Source organism: Oryza glaberrima, chromosome 5, assembly GCF_000147395.1.
Source record: "Oryza glaberrima chromosome 5, OglaRS2, whole genome shotgun sequence".
Taxonomy (NCBI): Eukaryota; Viridiplantae; Streptophyta; class Magnoliopsida; order Poales; family Poaceae; genus Oryza; species Oryza glaberrima.
The window spans coordinates 24,525,257-24,541,573 of NC_068330.1; the positions used below are offsets into that span (position 1 = coordinate 24,525,257).

A 16,317-nucleotide genomic window follows, 5' to 3' on the forward strand; every position below is an offset into this window, starting at 1 on the left:
CCAATGGTGACAGAAAGGGATCGATCAAGGGGGACATTACCAGCCACTTAATTTGTTAGTACTATTTTTTTTGTCCCGATTTAATTAAGCACGGCCACAGATTTCGTGTGGCAGGGACGGCGCGTGACCCGTCAGCAATTCACCAAACCTAAGCTTCGATCCGGCCATATCATTTTCATTTTTCTCTTAGCTCCAAGAATCCAATTCATCGTGACGTCGGTATCGTCCCCATGAAATTGAACCGCATCATCTTTTCATTTATACTTATACTTATCAGTTAAAATTTAACTTTTCAACTTTAATTTTAAAGTTGATTTTAGAAATTTTTCATCATAGTTTATTTTTTAGTCTCCACTATTAGATCATTGAGAACACGTATGTAAAAGTTATATTCACAAGTGTTTATTTTTCATTTATAAATATATCGTTTTGCCTTTTCCTCTAGCGGAGCTAGAACGAAATAAAGTGAGGTGCCACTTATTTAATTTATTCTACTTTATATCAAGTTTAAGATGATACGAGTGTCTAAATTTATATTAAGAGTGATGCATACATGGTGAAAATAGATAGGTTTGCGTGCGTGCGTTCATAGAGATGAGTGCACGTGTGTTGTGAGTGTATGTGTTGTACTGTGTAATTTAAAAAAATAGTTATAGCTATAACATTTTCTTGACCAGGTTTCACCCGCTCAATACCCTAGTTCCGCCTCTGTCCTATAGTAGGATAAACAATGGGGTCGGAATCCTTTTCCCTCGTGTCTATCCACAAACGCCACCGTGGCCTCCCGTTCGATTCGTTCGGTTCGCAATCACACCAGAATTATTAACCACCGGATTGGTGGTAGAATGAGAATTCAAATCGTTTTTTTTATTATTGTGGTTTTTGTGATGTGTGGATGCTGCACTGCTTACCAGCAGTAGTAGGAAATCGAAGTTTCTAGGTTAGTTAGGGGAGAATGCGGAAGAAGAAAAAAATCCTGGAATAATTAAGCACGTACTTACGATAACTTAGTCTATGATTGTACGCAACTTGGAACTTTTGATAAGCTGTAATGCGTATTTGACTCGCCAAATTGGGGTTTTCTTTAATTCCAACTTGCCGATGCGATTTGCCTGGCGTTCATTTTTAAAACGCATGTATAAGTAGGAGTAGTACGTTTTACTTGTTTAATAGGAGTACTAATAACGTAAGTATACAAATCGATGCAGAGATCAAAGCACGTTTGTCTACTGACTTGGCTTCGCCAACTAGCCTTTCCAATTGTAAAAATGCAAGTACTAGTACTGTAACTAATGTTCGGAACAAGTCAAAACTTGTCTAGAGTGTTCCACAGCATTTGTTTCTATTTCCTTCTGGGTGCTACAGATCTTAATTAAACTTTTTAGAATTTTCGGCTGATGTTTTTGTGGCATATTGGTTGACTTCGGGTCTCCGGTTAAAACCTCCCAAAAGAAATAAACGAGTCAAAAGATTTTTAGAACATTACTTGTATGTTTCTACTCTTAAGGGTTAATAAAAATACACAACCAAAAAATAAAATATGATAAAAAATACATATAATAATTTAAAATGTTGGATACGGCTTACAAATCAATCAGCAAACAATAAAGTCTATTTTTATAATAAAATTCATTTTCATTCATGCTTCAAATTGTCGACGTTTGATGTCGCAATTCCGGTATTTGCATAGTATTGGGATCGTTGGTACTAGGTTATATACGAGATTGAGGTAAAAGAGATGGGGACATGGATTTTTATACAGGTTCGGGCCCCTGAATTGTCATGTAATAACCCTGCATCCTGTTGGCCGAAGCCGGTATTGCTCTTATTCACCATAATCACACCAGTATAATATTTGGGGTAGCCTATCTAACTGTTGTCAACATGGCGGTCTGAAGATCTGACTCGTAGTCGACAACAGGGTAGTCTTCCTTCTCGAATCCGTGCCCGGCGAGATCAGAGACAGCGCTTTTGTCTCTCCTGACATTATCCGGAGAAACCGTAGGGGACTAGCCGTACTTATCCCTGAATTCGATATCCGGCATCTTGTCTTGGCGTATGTTGGCTTGTATATTGATCTTCTGTTGTTCCGTAGATTGTGGTGGGTGTGTTGATTGAGGTGGTCCTCTTCTCTCCTCCTAGGGGGCCTTGTATTTATATTCATAGGTGTCCCATTGTCCAAGTAGAACTAGGGAAACCAATATGGATATAATCCGAGTAGTACTTGTCGTTTTCATGTAGAACTTTGGTTGTCTTTCCTTATGTAGAACTCCTCCTATATCCGCAGGTTGTTTCCGTATAGGACATGGTATGTGGTGGGTCCTGCCGAGATTTAGCCAACTACTATTAGGTATGTGGTATCTATAACCCTGACACAAATAAACTATAACCAGTTATTATAGCTACTGTAAATTGTAAAATTACGGCTTAATTAAAAAAACTACTTATAATACAACGTTAAAGGTTAAAGATAGAGATAACAACACTGACGACTAACATCGAATCAAAACGGAAGATAATGTCAGAGGGTAACTAAGCTGCATCTTGTTTTGGCTTAGGTGGTGTTCTTTTCCCCTGAAGATTAAGATGAAGATTAAGTTTTTTACGCAAAACGAGTTGCTATTAACGTATTATTAATTAAGTTTTAATTATTACAAAGTTGAAAATAGATTAATATGATATTTTAGAGCAATTTCATATAAAAAGTTTTCGTAAGAGACACACCGTTTAGCAGTTTGAAAAGCATGACACGAAAATCTTTATCTTCATATTCATCCAACTTTTATTGGAGAAAAGAACGAGATCTTAATCTGGTTGGTTTAGGCTTTTAAATTGACTTTTTTTTTGGCTTTTAAGCGTTATAAGAAAGAAAACCACTCAAACCTAAACGTCGGTCCTGTTACACTCATTGTTTTTAAAATTTAATAGACTTTTCATGACATTTGCCAGCTCGTTTTATTAAAAAAAATATGTACATATAATTTATTTTGCTGTAACATGTTTTATCATTGAAAAACTTTTAAGTACAACTTTTAAGATAAATGATCAAACATTATTCCAAAAGTCAACAATGTCACCTATTTAAAATACGAAGGCAGTATTATCTCTCGATTTATTGAAATGGATTAGTTATTTAACGCTTCGAAAAAAACACATTTTTTTTAAAAAAATACTTTTCTCTACTGTATTGTTTGGACCATTTATTACAAATCATTTGCTAACTTTATTTATCTATATAATAAATAGAAAAATTATAGTACTAACAGTTCGTTCAAATATTTCAAACTGACCCGCGTTTTGGCTGATGACTTCTTTTTCTTTAAATAAAAAAAAAATCCATGCCTTCCAATCCATGATCGTGGAAAACGCCGGCGACTTGGTGGAAGCGGCCGCGCGGCGTCCTCCTCCTTCCTCGTCCACAGTCGTCGCGTACGGGGGATGCAGCGAACACGGCCGGCGGCCATTTGACCCCGCGCGCGGATCACGAGCCCCACCACCACACGCCAAACCCGCCCCGGATTCTGACCCGCCACCCGCCTTGAGCCTTTCACCCCCCCGCCTATTTTTCCTTTTTCTTTTTCTTTTCTTTTTCCCTTTTCCTTTCTCTCCGTATTTATTCCGTCCCCGCTTGGAACAAACCCAACTCGTCTCCACTCTCCACTTTTCTTTACCTTTTACTCCTCCTTTTCTCCTCTTCCTCTTCCCTCTCTTCGCTTCCACTCCTCCCCACCCACGCCTCCTCCTCCTCGCTTCCCCGACCATCGCATCGCGGCGCAGCGCAGCGGAGGAAACCCTAGCGCAGCAGCAAGCCACCGCCGCCGCATGGCGTCCCCGGCGCGGCCCGCCGCAGCCTCCGTCTCCGGCGCCTTCGGCCTCTCCGCCGACCCGGCGCGGTGCTCCTTTGACCAGACGCTCCGCCGAGAGGTGAGCGAGATCTCTGTGTTCGGTGATGTTTTGCTTCGTTCTGGGTGTGTGTTGGTGAGAACGGTGGCTCGACTCTCGCCTTGGGGGGGGGGGGGGGGGGGTGCAGCTTTTTGCTGTCTGCTTCTGATTTCGTGGAGATGCGGGGAAAGGTTGGGAGTTCTCGTCTGTTGTTTGTGCGTAGCGGTGGATCTGCGAGCTCGTCAACCATTTCGATGATGTGCGAGGTTGCACACTGTTCTATGTGATTTGTTCTGACCGATTTGAATTTCAGAAATGAACGAGACAGCCCACTTTTCGTTTTCATGTGGAGATTTCGTCTTAATTTTGGCCGATTTGTGGGATTTGCGGGTGTTTCGTTACGACTAGGGTTTCACACTTTCACTGTTCCTTGTGCAAAACGCTAGCTGCAAATTTTTGAGGGATTTGTCCTGTGTGCTTGCTGCGGATATGCTAGTTTTGATTTACTTCTCATCGTGTTTATAATCAAATCTTAGGTGTTGTCGTGACATATCACTTCTGTTATCTTTAGATTTTTTTGGTCGTTCTACTGTTACATCTTCCGAATTTGCTTCTTCTGCTGTTTAGATTTAAACACGCCGGGAAGTAATCATTCGTTGGGTGTGTTAGCTATCAATATACATTTCTTGTAACTTGTACGTTGTAACCAGATGAAGATCTGGAGTCAACTTGGTGATGTTCACCCTTTATCAACACATATGAACGTATTATATTTCTTAGCTTAAATCACGTTTGCTAGGCTTTTGGCAAAATCTACATAGTTTTTCTTTTCCTTGCCATGATTCTATAGGCTCAAAACATCTGGTCCTTAGCATATTTTCCTTTCTTCAATAAAGCAGGATTTCCAGGACAACCGGCTGCTGAGGTCACTTGTTAATATCCATGAACAAGAAACTTATTCCAGAGAAATAATAACGGAAGCTATAGAGAGCTGCATGAAGAAACAAGCAGACAACTTGGTGAATACACTGGATGTCATCAGTGGGAGGCTATCACAGTTGGAGCTGTATTGCTATAAGCTGGAAAGGTCAATTGGAGAATTACGAAGTGATGTGATGGATTACCATGGTGAAGCAAATATTAACTTCCGTTGCCTCGAAAAGCATGTGAAAGAGGTATGTTGTGCTTTACATTGACATTTTGATAAGCAGTAACTGAGAATTGAGTAGCAAAGTGGTGTGGACTGAATTTTTGTGCTCTAATAGCAGCACCTTAACTATGCTTAGCTAAACTATTGTCTATTCCATTTGGACTTATAAAAATGTTGGGCAAATTATTATTCTATACTAATGATGAATACATAAGCCAATGGGAATGTAAGAGGATGACTATAGCACAAACCTCTAGTTACATAACTTTTGTATTTTTCCTCCTAGGTTTCCAGCTCCTTTTAGGATATTTAGTTAATGGTGAAAAAGGTGTATTGTAAAGTGCATAATTTACATGTAGAGTTGATTTTCTCTAAACTAAAGCATATTTGCTAATTCCTCCATTTATACACGGGTTTTTAAATGAGCACCAAAGTTGGGCAAATGGTTAGGTCCATGGAGATGGAGATCACACATGTTGGTTTGAAGATTTTTATATGAAATGAGGGGTGGGAGGATGGATGTAGTGTAAAGCACTAAAGCATCACCACCTTCTTCAATTGAAAATTCAATGTAACAATACATGTATATATATTTGACTACAGGGCACATGATATATTTCGCAATTCAGCACATCTTGCAAGTAAAACAGGCCATTCTAGAACAACACAAACACATCCACCTATGATTAGTGCAAGAATTCATGATGTGATAAGTTTCAGAATGAGCTTAAGATTAGGAACATGCTACCATCTGTCTAGATTCATAGTACTAGGATGTGTTACATCCTGTTCTAGGTTTGTTTTTTGTAGGACGGAGGGAGCACTTGATTGCTTGGTCTAGATAATTTTTCAAGTAGAACTTTGTTCTGTAGATATTGATGCGTAGACAGCCAACCGGGATAAACTGCATAGCTAATATTTAACATGATTTTTCCCACTTCCTCTTGCAATTGTCTTCTTAAAAAAAAACCAAACTACTTATCATAACTCATAACTAGCACTATCTTTCTTGCCAGGTTCAAAACTCTGTACAGGTTCTGCAGGATAAGCAAGAGCTTGCTGAAACCCAGAAGGAACTAACTAAACTTCAAATATTACATGAGGAATCTGCACAGAAAAGCGAAGGTACTGCTCCATCAGTTCTTATGACAAAGGAAATCGACGGCAGCATGCCAGTTGCAAAACATGAGCTTGCCCTTGTGCCTCTGCATCAAGTAAATGCTGCCCAATCTCCTGCTATGCAATTCCAAAGTTGCAATGGGCTTGTTCTGCAGCAACTGGTCCCAGTCTCATTGAGCACTCAGCAAGACCAGCAGCACATGAACCAAGCCACCATGTACTGTATGCAAAACCAAGCTCATGTTGAGCACAGGCAGGCCCAACCATTTCAACCTGCACCTCAACCTGTGCAGCGACATACCCAGAATACGCCACAGACTGTAGTTGAGGCACAACAGGTGACAAGTCAGGCCCCAGACTTCTACCTTCAACCTCAGCAGCAATGGGCACATCAAACTGGCCAGCAAGTTCACCAGGCAAGGCAGCCACAGCCACAGGTTGTGCAACAGCAGCATTACAACAATATTCAGCAAGTTCCAGCACAGATAGTTCAAATGCAAACTTCTTCTCCACAGGCTCAAAGTGCACCACATGTCACACTGTTGTACCCTCCTTATGGATCTCAACAACCTGCCTGTGCTAATAGTGAGCCACGCTCGAGAAGCATGGCTATGCAGCCTTCCTACTCTACAATTTCCTCGTCCCAAAGGAATCATCATGAAGTCGCTCCTGTTTATGTGCAAAGCAACACAATTTCAGTTCCACTGGCTGAGCATAGCGTCCAGCCTCAGCAGCCACCGCAAATTCAATCGCTTGGTAATGGCTCATTTAAACCAAGCAAGGTCAGCCTACATGGTGTTGCCTCATATACAGTACAGGGGAATGCCCAGGCCTATAACACTGCTTATGGAAATCCGTCCAACAATGCTGCTACTGTTGTTGCTGTCCTTCCTCAACAAGCCCAGTCTAGTGCTCCCATGGTGCTTCATCATTTAGGACCACAGTCTCTGCAGAATCATCCAATAGACATGGTTGAAAAGGTTGCTCGTATGGGTTACTTTAAGGATCAAGCTGAGAGCATGGCACTTCGAATGGCTACTGCTGGACAGAATGTAGAGTTCAAACACCTCGCTTGACAAGCAGATCTCTGGTGGCGATGAGGTGGCGAGTAGCCGAGAATGAACAAGCCAGTTTGGAACCGCTGCATGTGGTTTGTTGGCTTGTTCCTGTGAAATATTATGATATCTTACTATCATGGGAAGCCTTTCAGCTTTGCTAAGGTATTTCGTCTGGCATCTTTTTAAACAGCCAGCAGATTGGTACATATCCTGCAGCTTATTTTTTTCAGCTGGAGGATTGTGATGAAATAATACTGCTAGTTTAGTTAATATGATGATTGTTGGCATGTGTCCTACCTTTTAATGGACATATATGCTTGTAACCTTTTGTGGACTTGCATACGCATGTTTGCAATACGAAGATATGAGAAATTTGTTGTTTTCACCTTCTTGTCAAGTGTGCAACTGTCTACTCCTAAAGTCCTGCAATGTTGTGGCTCGAGTCTTGAGCAGTGTACATGTACTCTACCCTTTCCCCCTACGCACAAATCCTGGTGTGGCGCTGTCCTTTCCCCCCTCTAGTAAGCACAAATTATCTCTGCTTATCTTGACTTCACATATATTTTGCCATGTAGAAAAGGTTTGTTTGAGTCTGTAGGGAAAAAGTAATGTTTTCCAAATATTGGAGTATGTGGCTTCAGACCGCCGACAATCTTATTTGGTCCACAAATTAGGCCAACATAGAAGCACAGGTTTGGCTTGTTTTTCCTCCAAACAAGAAAAGCATAGAGGAAGGCAAACTGGCAACTTGTTTTCTGCCGAACAGAATATTCATTAGAGTCGTGCCTAGCCAGCTGCCAACTGCAGAAAAGCATAGAAATCAAATCTTTTTTAGGACGGAGGGCGAGGTCATTATCAGAACAAGGGTTCAAATTTTCAACTAAAGCATCGGATTCAGATATCGGGCACAATTGCCCGGGAGGCCTAGGACTGAACCGGCCCAAGCAATTCACACACGGCACTACGGCAGCCAGAAAACCATCCAGATTCCCGTGTCACTTGAGCCGCTTGGCGTCACACGCGCCACCGCCAATGACGCACTGCCACTGCACCAACGGAACCCTTCCCCCGGCGGAATCCTTCTACTAGTACCTCTGAAAATCTCTTCAGTGTTTGCCAGAAAATCTTCAGGCAGACGCACACTCGTGCCGTGCACAGCAGGTTAGAAACCAGATGCCCGCATCGATCCCTTCCATCAGATTGTCACAGCGCTCATGCCGTTTACATTTGTTGGTCAGCAGTACTCCCTCAGTCCTATAATATAATATTTTTTTTTACAGATTCGTAGTATTTAAATGCATCACATCCCACTAAAATTCCTTATATTTTTGGGACGGAGGAAATATCGCGAACAATGCTGCGACATAGTGTCATTGTGTTATAGATGTCTCATCATTGGACTTCATCTTCCAAATCCAAATGGTTGTACACTGAATAGATTCCTATTGCCCCCACAAAAGTATGACAGACTGCATAGCATTCTGTATAAAGACAATTATTAAATATTTGTAGGTATTTCTATATATATCGTAATAGAAAATATTGGTCAAATTTATTTTTTAAGAGACCGTGTCATTGTCCAACCTAGAGGGAGTGCAAACATCTGGTGGTGAGCAGTAACTTGGGGCAATTGCGTTTTTACCCTATTTTAAAGACTAACTACTAATACCATGTTTTTTCAAGTTTACTCATTTGATCCTCTTTTTTTGAAACGAAGATGGAACTTGGCCCTATTCCGTGAAGGCAAGATGACGGTGTTAACTCAACACAAAAGTTCCATTTATACCCTTATGAATTTAACCCAGTTTCTCAAAGTTTTTTATTACACTTATCAGTGTATATTGCCTCAAACACAAATACATGGTGCAAATTTATGTCTACCAGAAAAACAAAAAAAAAAGGAAAAAATGTCAAGCAGCAGATCACCGCGCCACTGAGGAGCAGCAACAGGGGGCGGCGGGAGGAGCGGCGGCAGAGGGCAACGTCGGCTCGGCGACGAGGAGGGCCGCCGCTGGCGGCAGATGAGCGGCGGTGGCGGCTGCAGCTTGGTGACGAGGAAGTCCACCGGCGGCGGCTCGGCACGAGGAAGACCACCAGCGACGGTCGGCTCGGCACAATGAAAACCACCGGCGGCGGCGACGGCGGAGGTACTTGCCGAGGGGCGGCGGCGGCCACCACTCCTCCCTCCGCCCACCGGCTCCGCTGCTCCGTGCACCGGCGCTTCCTTCCTCCGTGCGTCGCCGCCGCCGGCGCTCCCTACCTCCCCGCAGAACACCGCATCCGCCGGATCCGTCGCCTGGTTGCCTCGACCATCACCCCTCCTCGTCGTCGAGCCGCCGCCGCCACCGCTCCTCCGCCCCGCCGAACCACCGCCGCCGACCCTCCTCTTCATCGAGCCACCACCATCCCTCACATGCCGCCGCCGCCACCGTCCTCCGCCTTGTCGAGCCGCTGCCGCCATCCCTCCCATTTCCGGCGAGAAAGAGGAGAGGGAGACAAGCTCCGGTGAGAGAGATGAGAGGGAGAGGATAAGAGAATATTGATGTGTACAAGGGTATTTTAGTCCATTGTGGCATAAAAAAATATTTTTTTTCTATTTTTTAAATGAGGTGTGACGAAACCTGGGCCAAACGGCAACTTCAATTTTGAAAAGCAGGATCAAATAAGCAAACCTAAAAGGTAGGGTCAAATTTAGTTATAGTTCAGAATAGGGTCAAAGGAGCAATTGTCCCTAACTTAAAATGTCAACTGTCATGTAACTGAAGATATACACCAGTTACAATAACATAAAAAGCCCCATGGCCTTATCAACTCTGCTGCACCATACTGGAGCAAACGACATCTTGGTGCCCCAGAAGCATGCCTATCTGCCATGGATATTACATTCAGCTTCTTTGGTAGGGCACTTACCTTTGCAACTATGCACCAGGGTTTACCCATGAATCTATTCATTTCTTAGGCTCATCCTGATTTATTAATCTCCTGATAGAGTAGTATATCAGCAGGTCTTGCACAAATGTTGCTCTTATGCTTGCTTCCATTACTGTTCCCTTTTTTCACTTGTGAGGGATGAGTCGATACTCTGCAAATGAAAGAGAGAGAGAGAGAGAGAGAGAAGCAGATGATTCTACTGTCAAATTTAACTACTGAATTCCTTGCAAAAAAAAAAACTACTGAATTAAAGAGGTACTCAGAAAACCCATTCTTTCAGTGATACTCCTCCAAAGAGTAACATGCTGGGAGCCATACAAAAAGGTTTCTGCTAAATGGTACTAACCACTAAAACAACTTAGCTGCTATACATTTATTCAGTGCAACACTATTATCAACAGAAAACACTGGCTTATCTAGACGCCTAGTTTTTTTTTAGATAAAGGAGATTTCTTGGGAAATTCTCGTTAGATACTTGCAGCATAAACATACTAGCAAAAGGTTAAACGACCAGCATGACACTTGGTACAACTATTCCAAGTATCTCGCAATGTGACTTGGCAGCTCGGCGTAGTTCCCTTCCATAGTCAGGTGCTGGTACAAAAGATCCTCGCGCAAGGCAGTAATACTACCCTGCCGATGGAGAATTGAGGAATCATTATTTTCAGGTTACACAAATTGGAGAAAAAAACATAAGGAAATGTATCAACGCCGTGTGCTCACCGAATCTAGACTTCTCTGCAGCTTGCCATCATGGAACTCACGCGAGTAGTATAATGTGTAAAAACCAGAGTTCCTACTGCAGCAGCAAAATGAGTTAAATTTGTAATGGGATGAATCTCTCTCTTTTTTCTGTGGCATTGGCAGAAGCTACTCACCTTTTGCTCCTTGGGCTAATCCCTGTGTAGTACGAAAACATCCATTCGTTTGGGTTAATATCCCAGCCGCCAAAGAATTTGTTTATACATGTTAACAGGCCTGCGTGGATCATTGTGGCTGTTCGATGGTGCTTAGCACTCACATTGTAAGTCACCCGCTGCTGCAAGACAGGGTCCAAAATGTGCATTTGCCTCTTCTCCATGTCCCAAATGTAGCATGACCATGTACCGCCAGCTAGTTCAACTGGGGCAATGAGCTGTAGTTTCCACATAAAATGTTTCACTAGCCAGTATATGTGATGATCCAAGGAGAATTGATAATAAAAACACAAAGGCTTGTTTTGTCTTGAAAATCTGTACCAGTTGACAGTTCTGTATTTTGTAGCCATTAACACGTTGATCAAACATGTCACTGACTTCTTTCATGGAACTGAAGTTTGGCTCAATCATCAAAGCTTTATAAAACCAAAATCAAGGGGAAAAGACATCAAGCTTTGATCATTATTTAACCACGATTTATGTTTTTACAAATGTTGGGGATGTTGGTGTACCGCAAATTGGGGTGGGAAGAAGTGGCGCCAACGCTGTCCAGATGGGTTTGTATTCATCTTGGCATCTAACTGTTGGTAGAGTCTGATAAATGCCGAACAAAGGTCCATACATAGATTGCCACCGTGGGTGACCTGCATTTTGAGCTTCATGGCACTTATCTCAATTGGTGTAGGCTTGTCGTGCTTGAACCAAACCCTTCATATAGGATAAACAATTAATAAGCAACACAAAGTTTATTTGTAATGAAAATTCACACATTTTTAAAGATTGTTTTTCACAGACCCGGTTATATCTTCATCACGTGACTTCAACTCCAGCCAACGGTACAACCTCCGAGCTAATTTAGCATTTGGCCATTCGTGAAGTATGGGCATTGAAAATGGTGACATGCAAGCTGGCCTTGGACATGCCACCTCTTTCGTCATCTGTGTCTCGCAATGTTCTGGTTGTCGTTGGCACGTGACAACCGCGAGGTTGTCATCGTTGCTTTGATCCAATGTGGCACTGGCTCCTGCAACATAAAACACGACAGATGCATTTCATTCTCTAAAGTATGCGTGGGGTGGGTTGAAGGATATGAGGCATGTATGCGTACTCATGGTGGCTTCTCCCACAGCTGCTGCTGATACCAACCATTCAAGGCCACATTTGTCTTGCATTTGGAATCCTGCATTGTGGGGAAAAAAATAGTCCCATTACTGCACAAGTATTCAAGTATTCAGTGTTTTTACTCTTTTTTTGGCAAGCTAACCTTGATCCAGCTCATGGTGGACTGCTGCCGTCACTTGGGCTGATGAGTTCAATGGACGGTGATGCGCAGTAGGGGCCATGCCCAATATCGGATTTGCATGGTCAACAGCTTGATAGCTTTGTTGGTCTATATGCTCGCTTGCTTCATTTTCCGAGTTGCTTGGCCCTAACAAGTCACCTGTGAATGTGATTCAAATGTTTGTGTCATGAGTATATATGCAGTGGAAAAATGCAAGAGATTTGATTTTCTTTTACAGTTTACAAATTGGGCTTCGCTTATTTGACATCTTGGCTTATTGCCATAGACTCAGTCGGTCCCATAAGTCATTATCACAAGTGTTAGTACCATCAAAGTGGTAGCGAATAGTGTGAAATCATCAAATTTTACGGAAAAGTGCAGCACCATGTGAAACGAAATACCTCTCAAATCAACGGGGGCTTGGGATCTATTGGCTGCAGAAGCCACGCGTGACAACTTGCTTCGTTTACGAGTAGTCTTGGCACCTTCTTCGACATGCGGGTGGACAGGAATTGTAAGTGTTTTTCACTTTGAAAATGTATTATAACCTTTACTAATGGAACCAAATGGTCACTGATAGGCCCAACGAAAAATGGTACTACTAGTAAACATACTGTTAATGTGTGAGCTTACCGTGTAGTCATGCAGCTTTTCGCTTTGCTGCTGCCTGCACATCGGCAGCATCCGCATCTTCGATTCCACGATGTAATCGAGCATTCACTTGATCGTGCTCTGCCTGGATGGCTTCATTACATCTGAAATAACGAGGGTGAATTCCTCACTGTGTTTCGAGGCCAATGCCTGCATGACTTCTTGCGTTTCCTGAGTTAAAATTTTGATTTCTCTCATAGCCTCATCCAACAGCTGCGCGCATCGTTCGGCAAGATGACGTCCCAAATCCTGCAAGGGCAGCTGCTATGCAAAAAAAATAATAATAAAAAATAAAAAAAATGGTCGTGACAGGATTACTTCTAGAATCGATTTAGTAAGCTTTTGCTTGGGATGAAGAGATTAGCGGCGAACCTTGGCAGGCAGGTCGTTCAGGCCATGGCTATCGCTATTGCTCGGGTCAGTGTTATCGTCCTGAGTATCACTTCAAGCTATACATTTGCCCTTCATTGATGCAAAAAAAGAAGAAAAAAAGAGAAGAAGAACAGAGTAAATAACATTTTTACGCTTCAAAAATCAAAACACTCTTGGCTTTGATCAACATCTCGATGTAATCCCTAATATAATACTCCCTTGTTCCAAAAGTCTAAGACCTACTCCCTCAATTCCAAAATATAAGGCACAATCACTCTTAACCCAAAGACCAAGAAATAATTATTATCATCTCATAGATTGGGTTACCTTAATAAATAGAATGCATGCACCCAATAAAATTAGAGATCTTATGGTGTAGGATTTAAATAATAATATTTTAGTAAAAAAGAGGTGCTAGCTAATGACATGCATGCCTTAGAGCAAGTTTAATAGTATAGCCCACTACTGGCTCCAATCCATATATAGCCAATCTAAAAGCCAATTCATACAATAGTTGCTTACTATACTATTAATATATGGTCCCATATGGCATACACACATTGCGTCTTAGAGTCCGTGCTGCAGCTGGCTACAGATCTGTAGCCCGCTGCTCTTCTCTCTCATGTTTTATCTCATTAAAATATATTTGCAGCTGGCTAATAGTCTGCTATTGTACCTGCTCTTATATTATGAAACAACTTTAAGAAGTAGTTGTGCCTTATATTATGGAATGGAGGGAGTATTTCTTTTTACACTAAGACCAATGTGTAGTTAACTCATGTGATAGAACCAATAAACATGCAACCAATAAATACTAAAATAATTTCTTGAATTCCGATAAAAAAATCAATATAGCACATAGTGACTATAAATAGGAGTTGGACTTTTAGGAAAACTATAGAATGAAATATAGGACTTAGACTTTTATTTTTAGAGTAGGTACAATAGCAGGCTATTAGTTAGCTGTAAACATATTTTAATGAGATGAAAGATGAGAGAGAAGAGCAGCAGGCTACAAATCTGTAGCCAGCTGTAGCGCGGAATCTAAGACGCAATATGTATATGACATGTAAGACCATATATTAATAGTATAGTAAGCAACTATTGTATGAATTAGCTATTAGATTGGCTATAGATAAATTGGAGCTAGTAATGGGCTATACTATTAAACTTGCTCTTAGGAGGGAGTAACACACGATTCTTGGCCCCAACCCCCCCTTTTTTTTTTGTGAATGATGCATGCCGTAATGAACCATATTTTGCTTGAAAGCAACACATATAGTTCATCTAGGCGGAAATAAAAGAAACTCAGTAGGAGTACAAAAAATGCAGGAAGCGGCGGAGCGATGAGAAAAGGGATATTGCCACCTTCCTGCGGCTCGTCGGCGCCGGCGGGCCGCGTTGGCCGCGAGCAGAAAAGGTTGGGTGGTGAGGAAGCGGCGGGGAAGACGGTGGCAAAGGCGATCCCGACGGCCCGACCCTCCATCGGTGGGAGTGGGAGGATGGGAAGGGGAACCAGGACTGGAGCTGGAGTAGTACTCCATACTGTAGTCCAAAGAACAAGTGAAGAAGACTGAGAGAAGGTAGTACTACAGTACTACTCCACTACTCCAGTTACTTTATTTATGGTGGAGTGGTCCAGGCCGACGCTCGTGTCATATGATGAAAAGTTGAAAGTTGTTTTAAAAAAAAGTTAAGAACTAAACTAACCATAGTTAGATACTTATATATCATAAACACGTTTAGATTTACGTGTCATGGTGATAATACTTAAATGCTAAATCTAAATATAACAAAAAGTTAATGCCCCCGCGGGAGATATCGGTGGATACTAGTACTAAGGGCAATAACAATGTAAGTAGTCCACATAGATATGACCCATATATATAAACTTTAACTATTGTAATATTCACAATGTATATGGATAGCAAATAGTATTAGGAGGAAAGAAGAGGTAGAGACAAATAATATCCTTTATTCTCTATGGGCAACCCATATGCTTATAGGTAGCTTTTGTTATTTCTTTGCTGCTATGGACTAGTTTCACAATGTTGCTAGGTGGCTGAATCACATATTGTATTACTTATGGACCACTTTTAGACTATATTGTGGATGCCCTAAAGTACTACCAGTAGTCTAGTACTACTACTGCAACAGAGGTCGCACAGCGTAATACTCCAATTGATTTGGATAACCAAACTCGTTACTCACTTCAACAGCATCTCCATCTATATCCTCTATTTCAAGTCTATCACAATGTAACCCATCGCCTCTATTACCCATCTTCTTCTTCCTCCTTTTCTCCCTCCTCTTCCTCCTTTCTCCCCCTGATGGCGACAGCAGCGGATGGCGACTGCGAGCAAGGCGGTGGCGATGACTGCAACGACTGGCGGGCCAAATGATGCCGGCGGCGCCTGCGTGGATGGTGGGAAAGACGACGCCGGCGCTGCGCAGCTGCTGCCAGCTGCAGTTGCGCGGATGGCAGGCTCGATGACGACAGCGGCGGACAAGGCAAGCATGGCGGTGGTGGATGGTGGCCCAGACCTCGGCGACGAAGGCAGCCGCGGTGGCAGAGATCGCGTGGCACCCCGAATCAACGTCGTCAGCCGAATCCGGCAAGAGCGGAGGCCTCCAGACGACGATGCCGGAGGACGAGGCCGTCAACGGAGACGATGGGGCAAGGCGGCCAGCCTTGAAGAGGGGTTCAGCCCCTTCTTCCCCATCCTCGCTCCTCCCTCGTCGTCACCATTGCACCCTCTGCCGTTATAGCCATCCTCGGCGGAGAGTGGGAGGCCGCAGCGATGCTCGCCGGTGTGACGCGCTGCTGCCTGGCCTTTTTCTCTCGTTCCTCGCAACCTCGGCACGGCCACGGGCGGATCTCACGGCGGCGTAAATCGGTGTTGGAGGTCGCGGTGGCGGAAATCAGCGCTGGAGGCGGCCGACGGCGAGCGAGAA

The 16,317-nt window shown here is 42.9% G+C and overlaps 2 protein-coding genes across 6 annotated transcripts; one reads left to right on the forward strand and one right to left on the reverse strand.

Annotated features, from left to right (window-relative positions):
- The first annotated feature begins 3,632 nt into the window (after positions 1-3,632).
- Positions 3,633-7,600, forward strand: LOC127774333 (uncharacterized). 2 transcript variants are annotated; one of them, XM_052300557.1, is made up of 3 exons: positions 3,633-3,924; positions 4,779-5,057; positions 6,049-7,600. In XM_052300557.1, exons 1-3 carry the CDS (start codon positions 3,823-3,825, stop codon positions 7,225-7,227), a joined length of 1,560 nt encoding a protein of 519 aa, XP_052156517.1. In that variant the 5' UTR covers positions 3,633-3,822; the 3' UTR covers positions 7,228-7,600. The 2 variants fall into 2 exon arrangements, with proteins under 2 accessions (XP_052156517.1, XP_052156518.1); XM_052300558.1 differs by having other exon boundaries at positions 4,782-5,057.
- Positions 7,601-9,784: 2,184 nt separating this feature from the next.
- Positions 9,785-14,951, reverse strand: LOC127773962 (uncharacterized). 4 transcript variants are annotated; one of them, XM_052300208.1, is made up of 12 exons: positions 14,731-14,951; positions 13,363-13,452; positions 12,973-13,251; positions 12,741-12,824; positions 12,322-12,498; positions 12,166-12,237; positions 11,853-12,081; positions 11,570-11,765; positions 11,379-11,473; positions 11,019-11,275; positions 10,864-10,939; positions 9,785-10,773 (listed from the first exon to the last, which is right to left on the reverse strand). In XM_052300208.1, the coding sequence occupies exons 5-9, from the start codon at positions 12,398-12,400 to the stop codon at positions 11,468-11,470; spliced, it is 582 nt and encodes a 193-aa protein (XP_052156168.1). In that variant the 5' UTR covers positions 12,401-12,498; positions 12,741-12,824; positions 12,973-13,251; positions 13,363-13,452; positions 14,731-14,951; the 3' UTR covers positions 9,785-10,773; positions 10,864-10,939; positions 11,019-11,275; positions 11,379-11,467. The 4 variants fall into 4 exon arrangements, with proteins under 4 accessions (XP_052156168.1, XP_052156171.1, XP_052156170.1 ...); XM_052300211.1 differs by having other exon boundaries at positions 12,741-12,827; XM_052300210.1 differs by having other exon boundaries at positions 12,973-13,254.
- Positions 14,952-16,317: the final 1,366 nt, after the last annotated feature.

Excerpts from the sequence above, each read along its gene's own strand:
- LOC127774333 (XM_052300557.1), top strand. The coding sequence starts at position 3,823 with ATGGCGTCCCCGGCGCGGCCCGCCGCAGCCTCCGTCTCCGGCGCCTTC. Across the intron at positions 3,925-4,778 it reads ACCAGACGCTCCGCCGAGAG|CAGGATTTCCAGGACAACCG; the intron begins GTGAGCGAGATC and ends TCTTCAATAAAG. Across the intron at positions 5,058-6,048 it reads TCGAAAAGCATGTGAAAGAG|GTTCAAAACTCTGTACAGGT; the intron begins GTATGTTGTGCT and ends CTTTCTTGCCAG.
- LOC127773962 (XM_052300208.1), bottom strand. The coding sequence starts at position 12,400 with ATGGCCCCTACTGCGCATCACCGTCCATTGAACTCATCAGCCCAAGTG. Across the intron at positions 12,238-12,321 it reads CCACCATGAGCTGGATCAAG|GATTCCAAATGCAAGACAAA; the intron begins GTTAGCTTGCCA and ends CCCACAATGCAG. Across the intron at positions 12,082-12,165 it reads TGTGGGAGAAGCCACCATGA|GAGCCAGTGCCACATTGGAT; the intron begins GTACGCATACAT and ends TTTATGTTGCAG.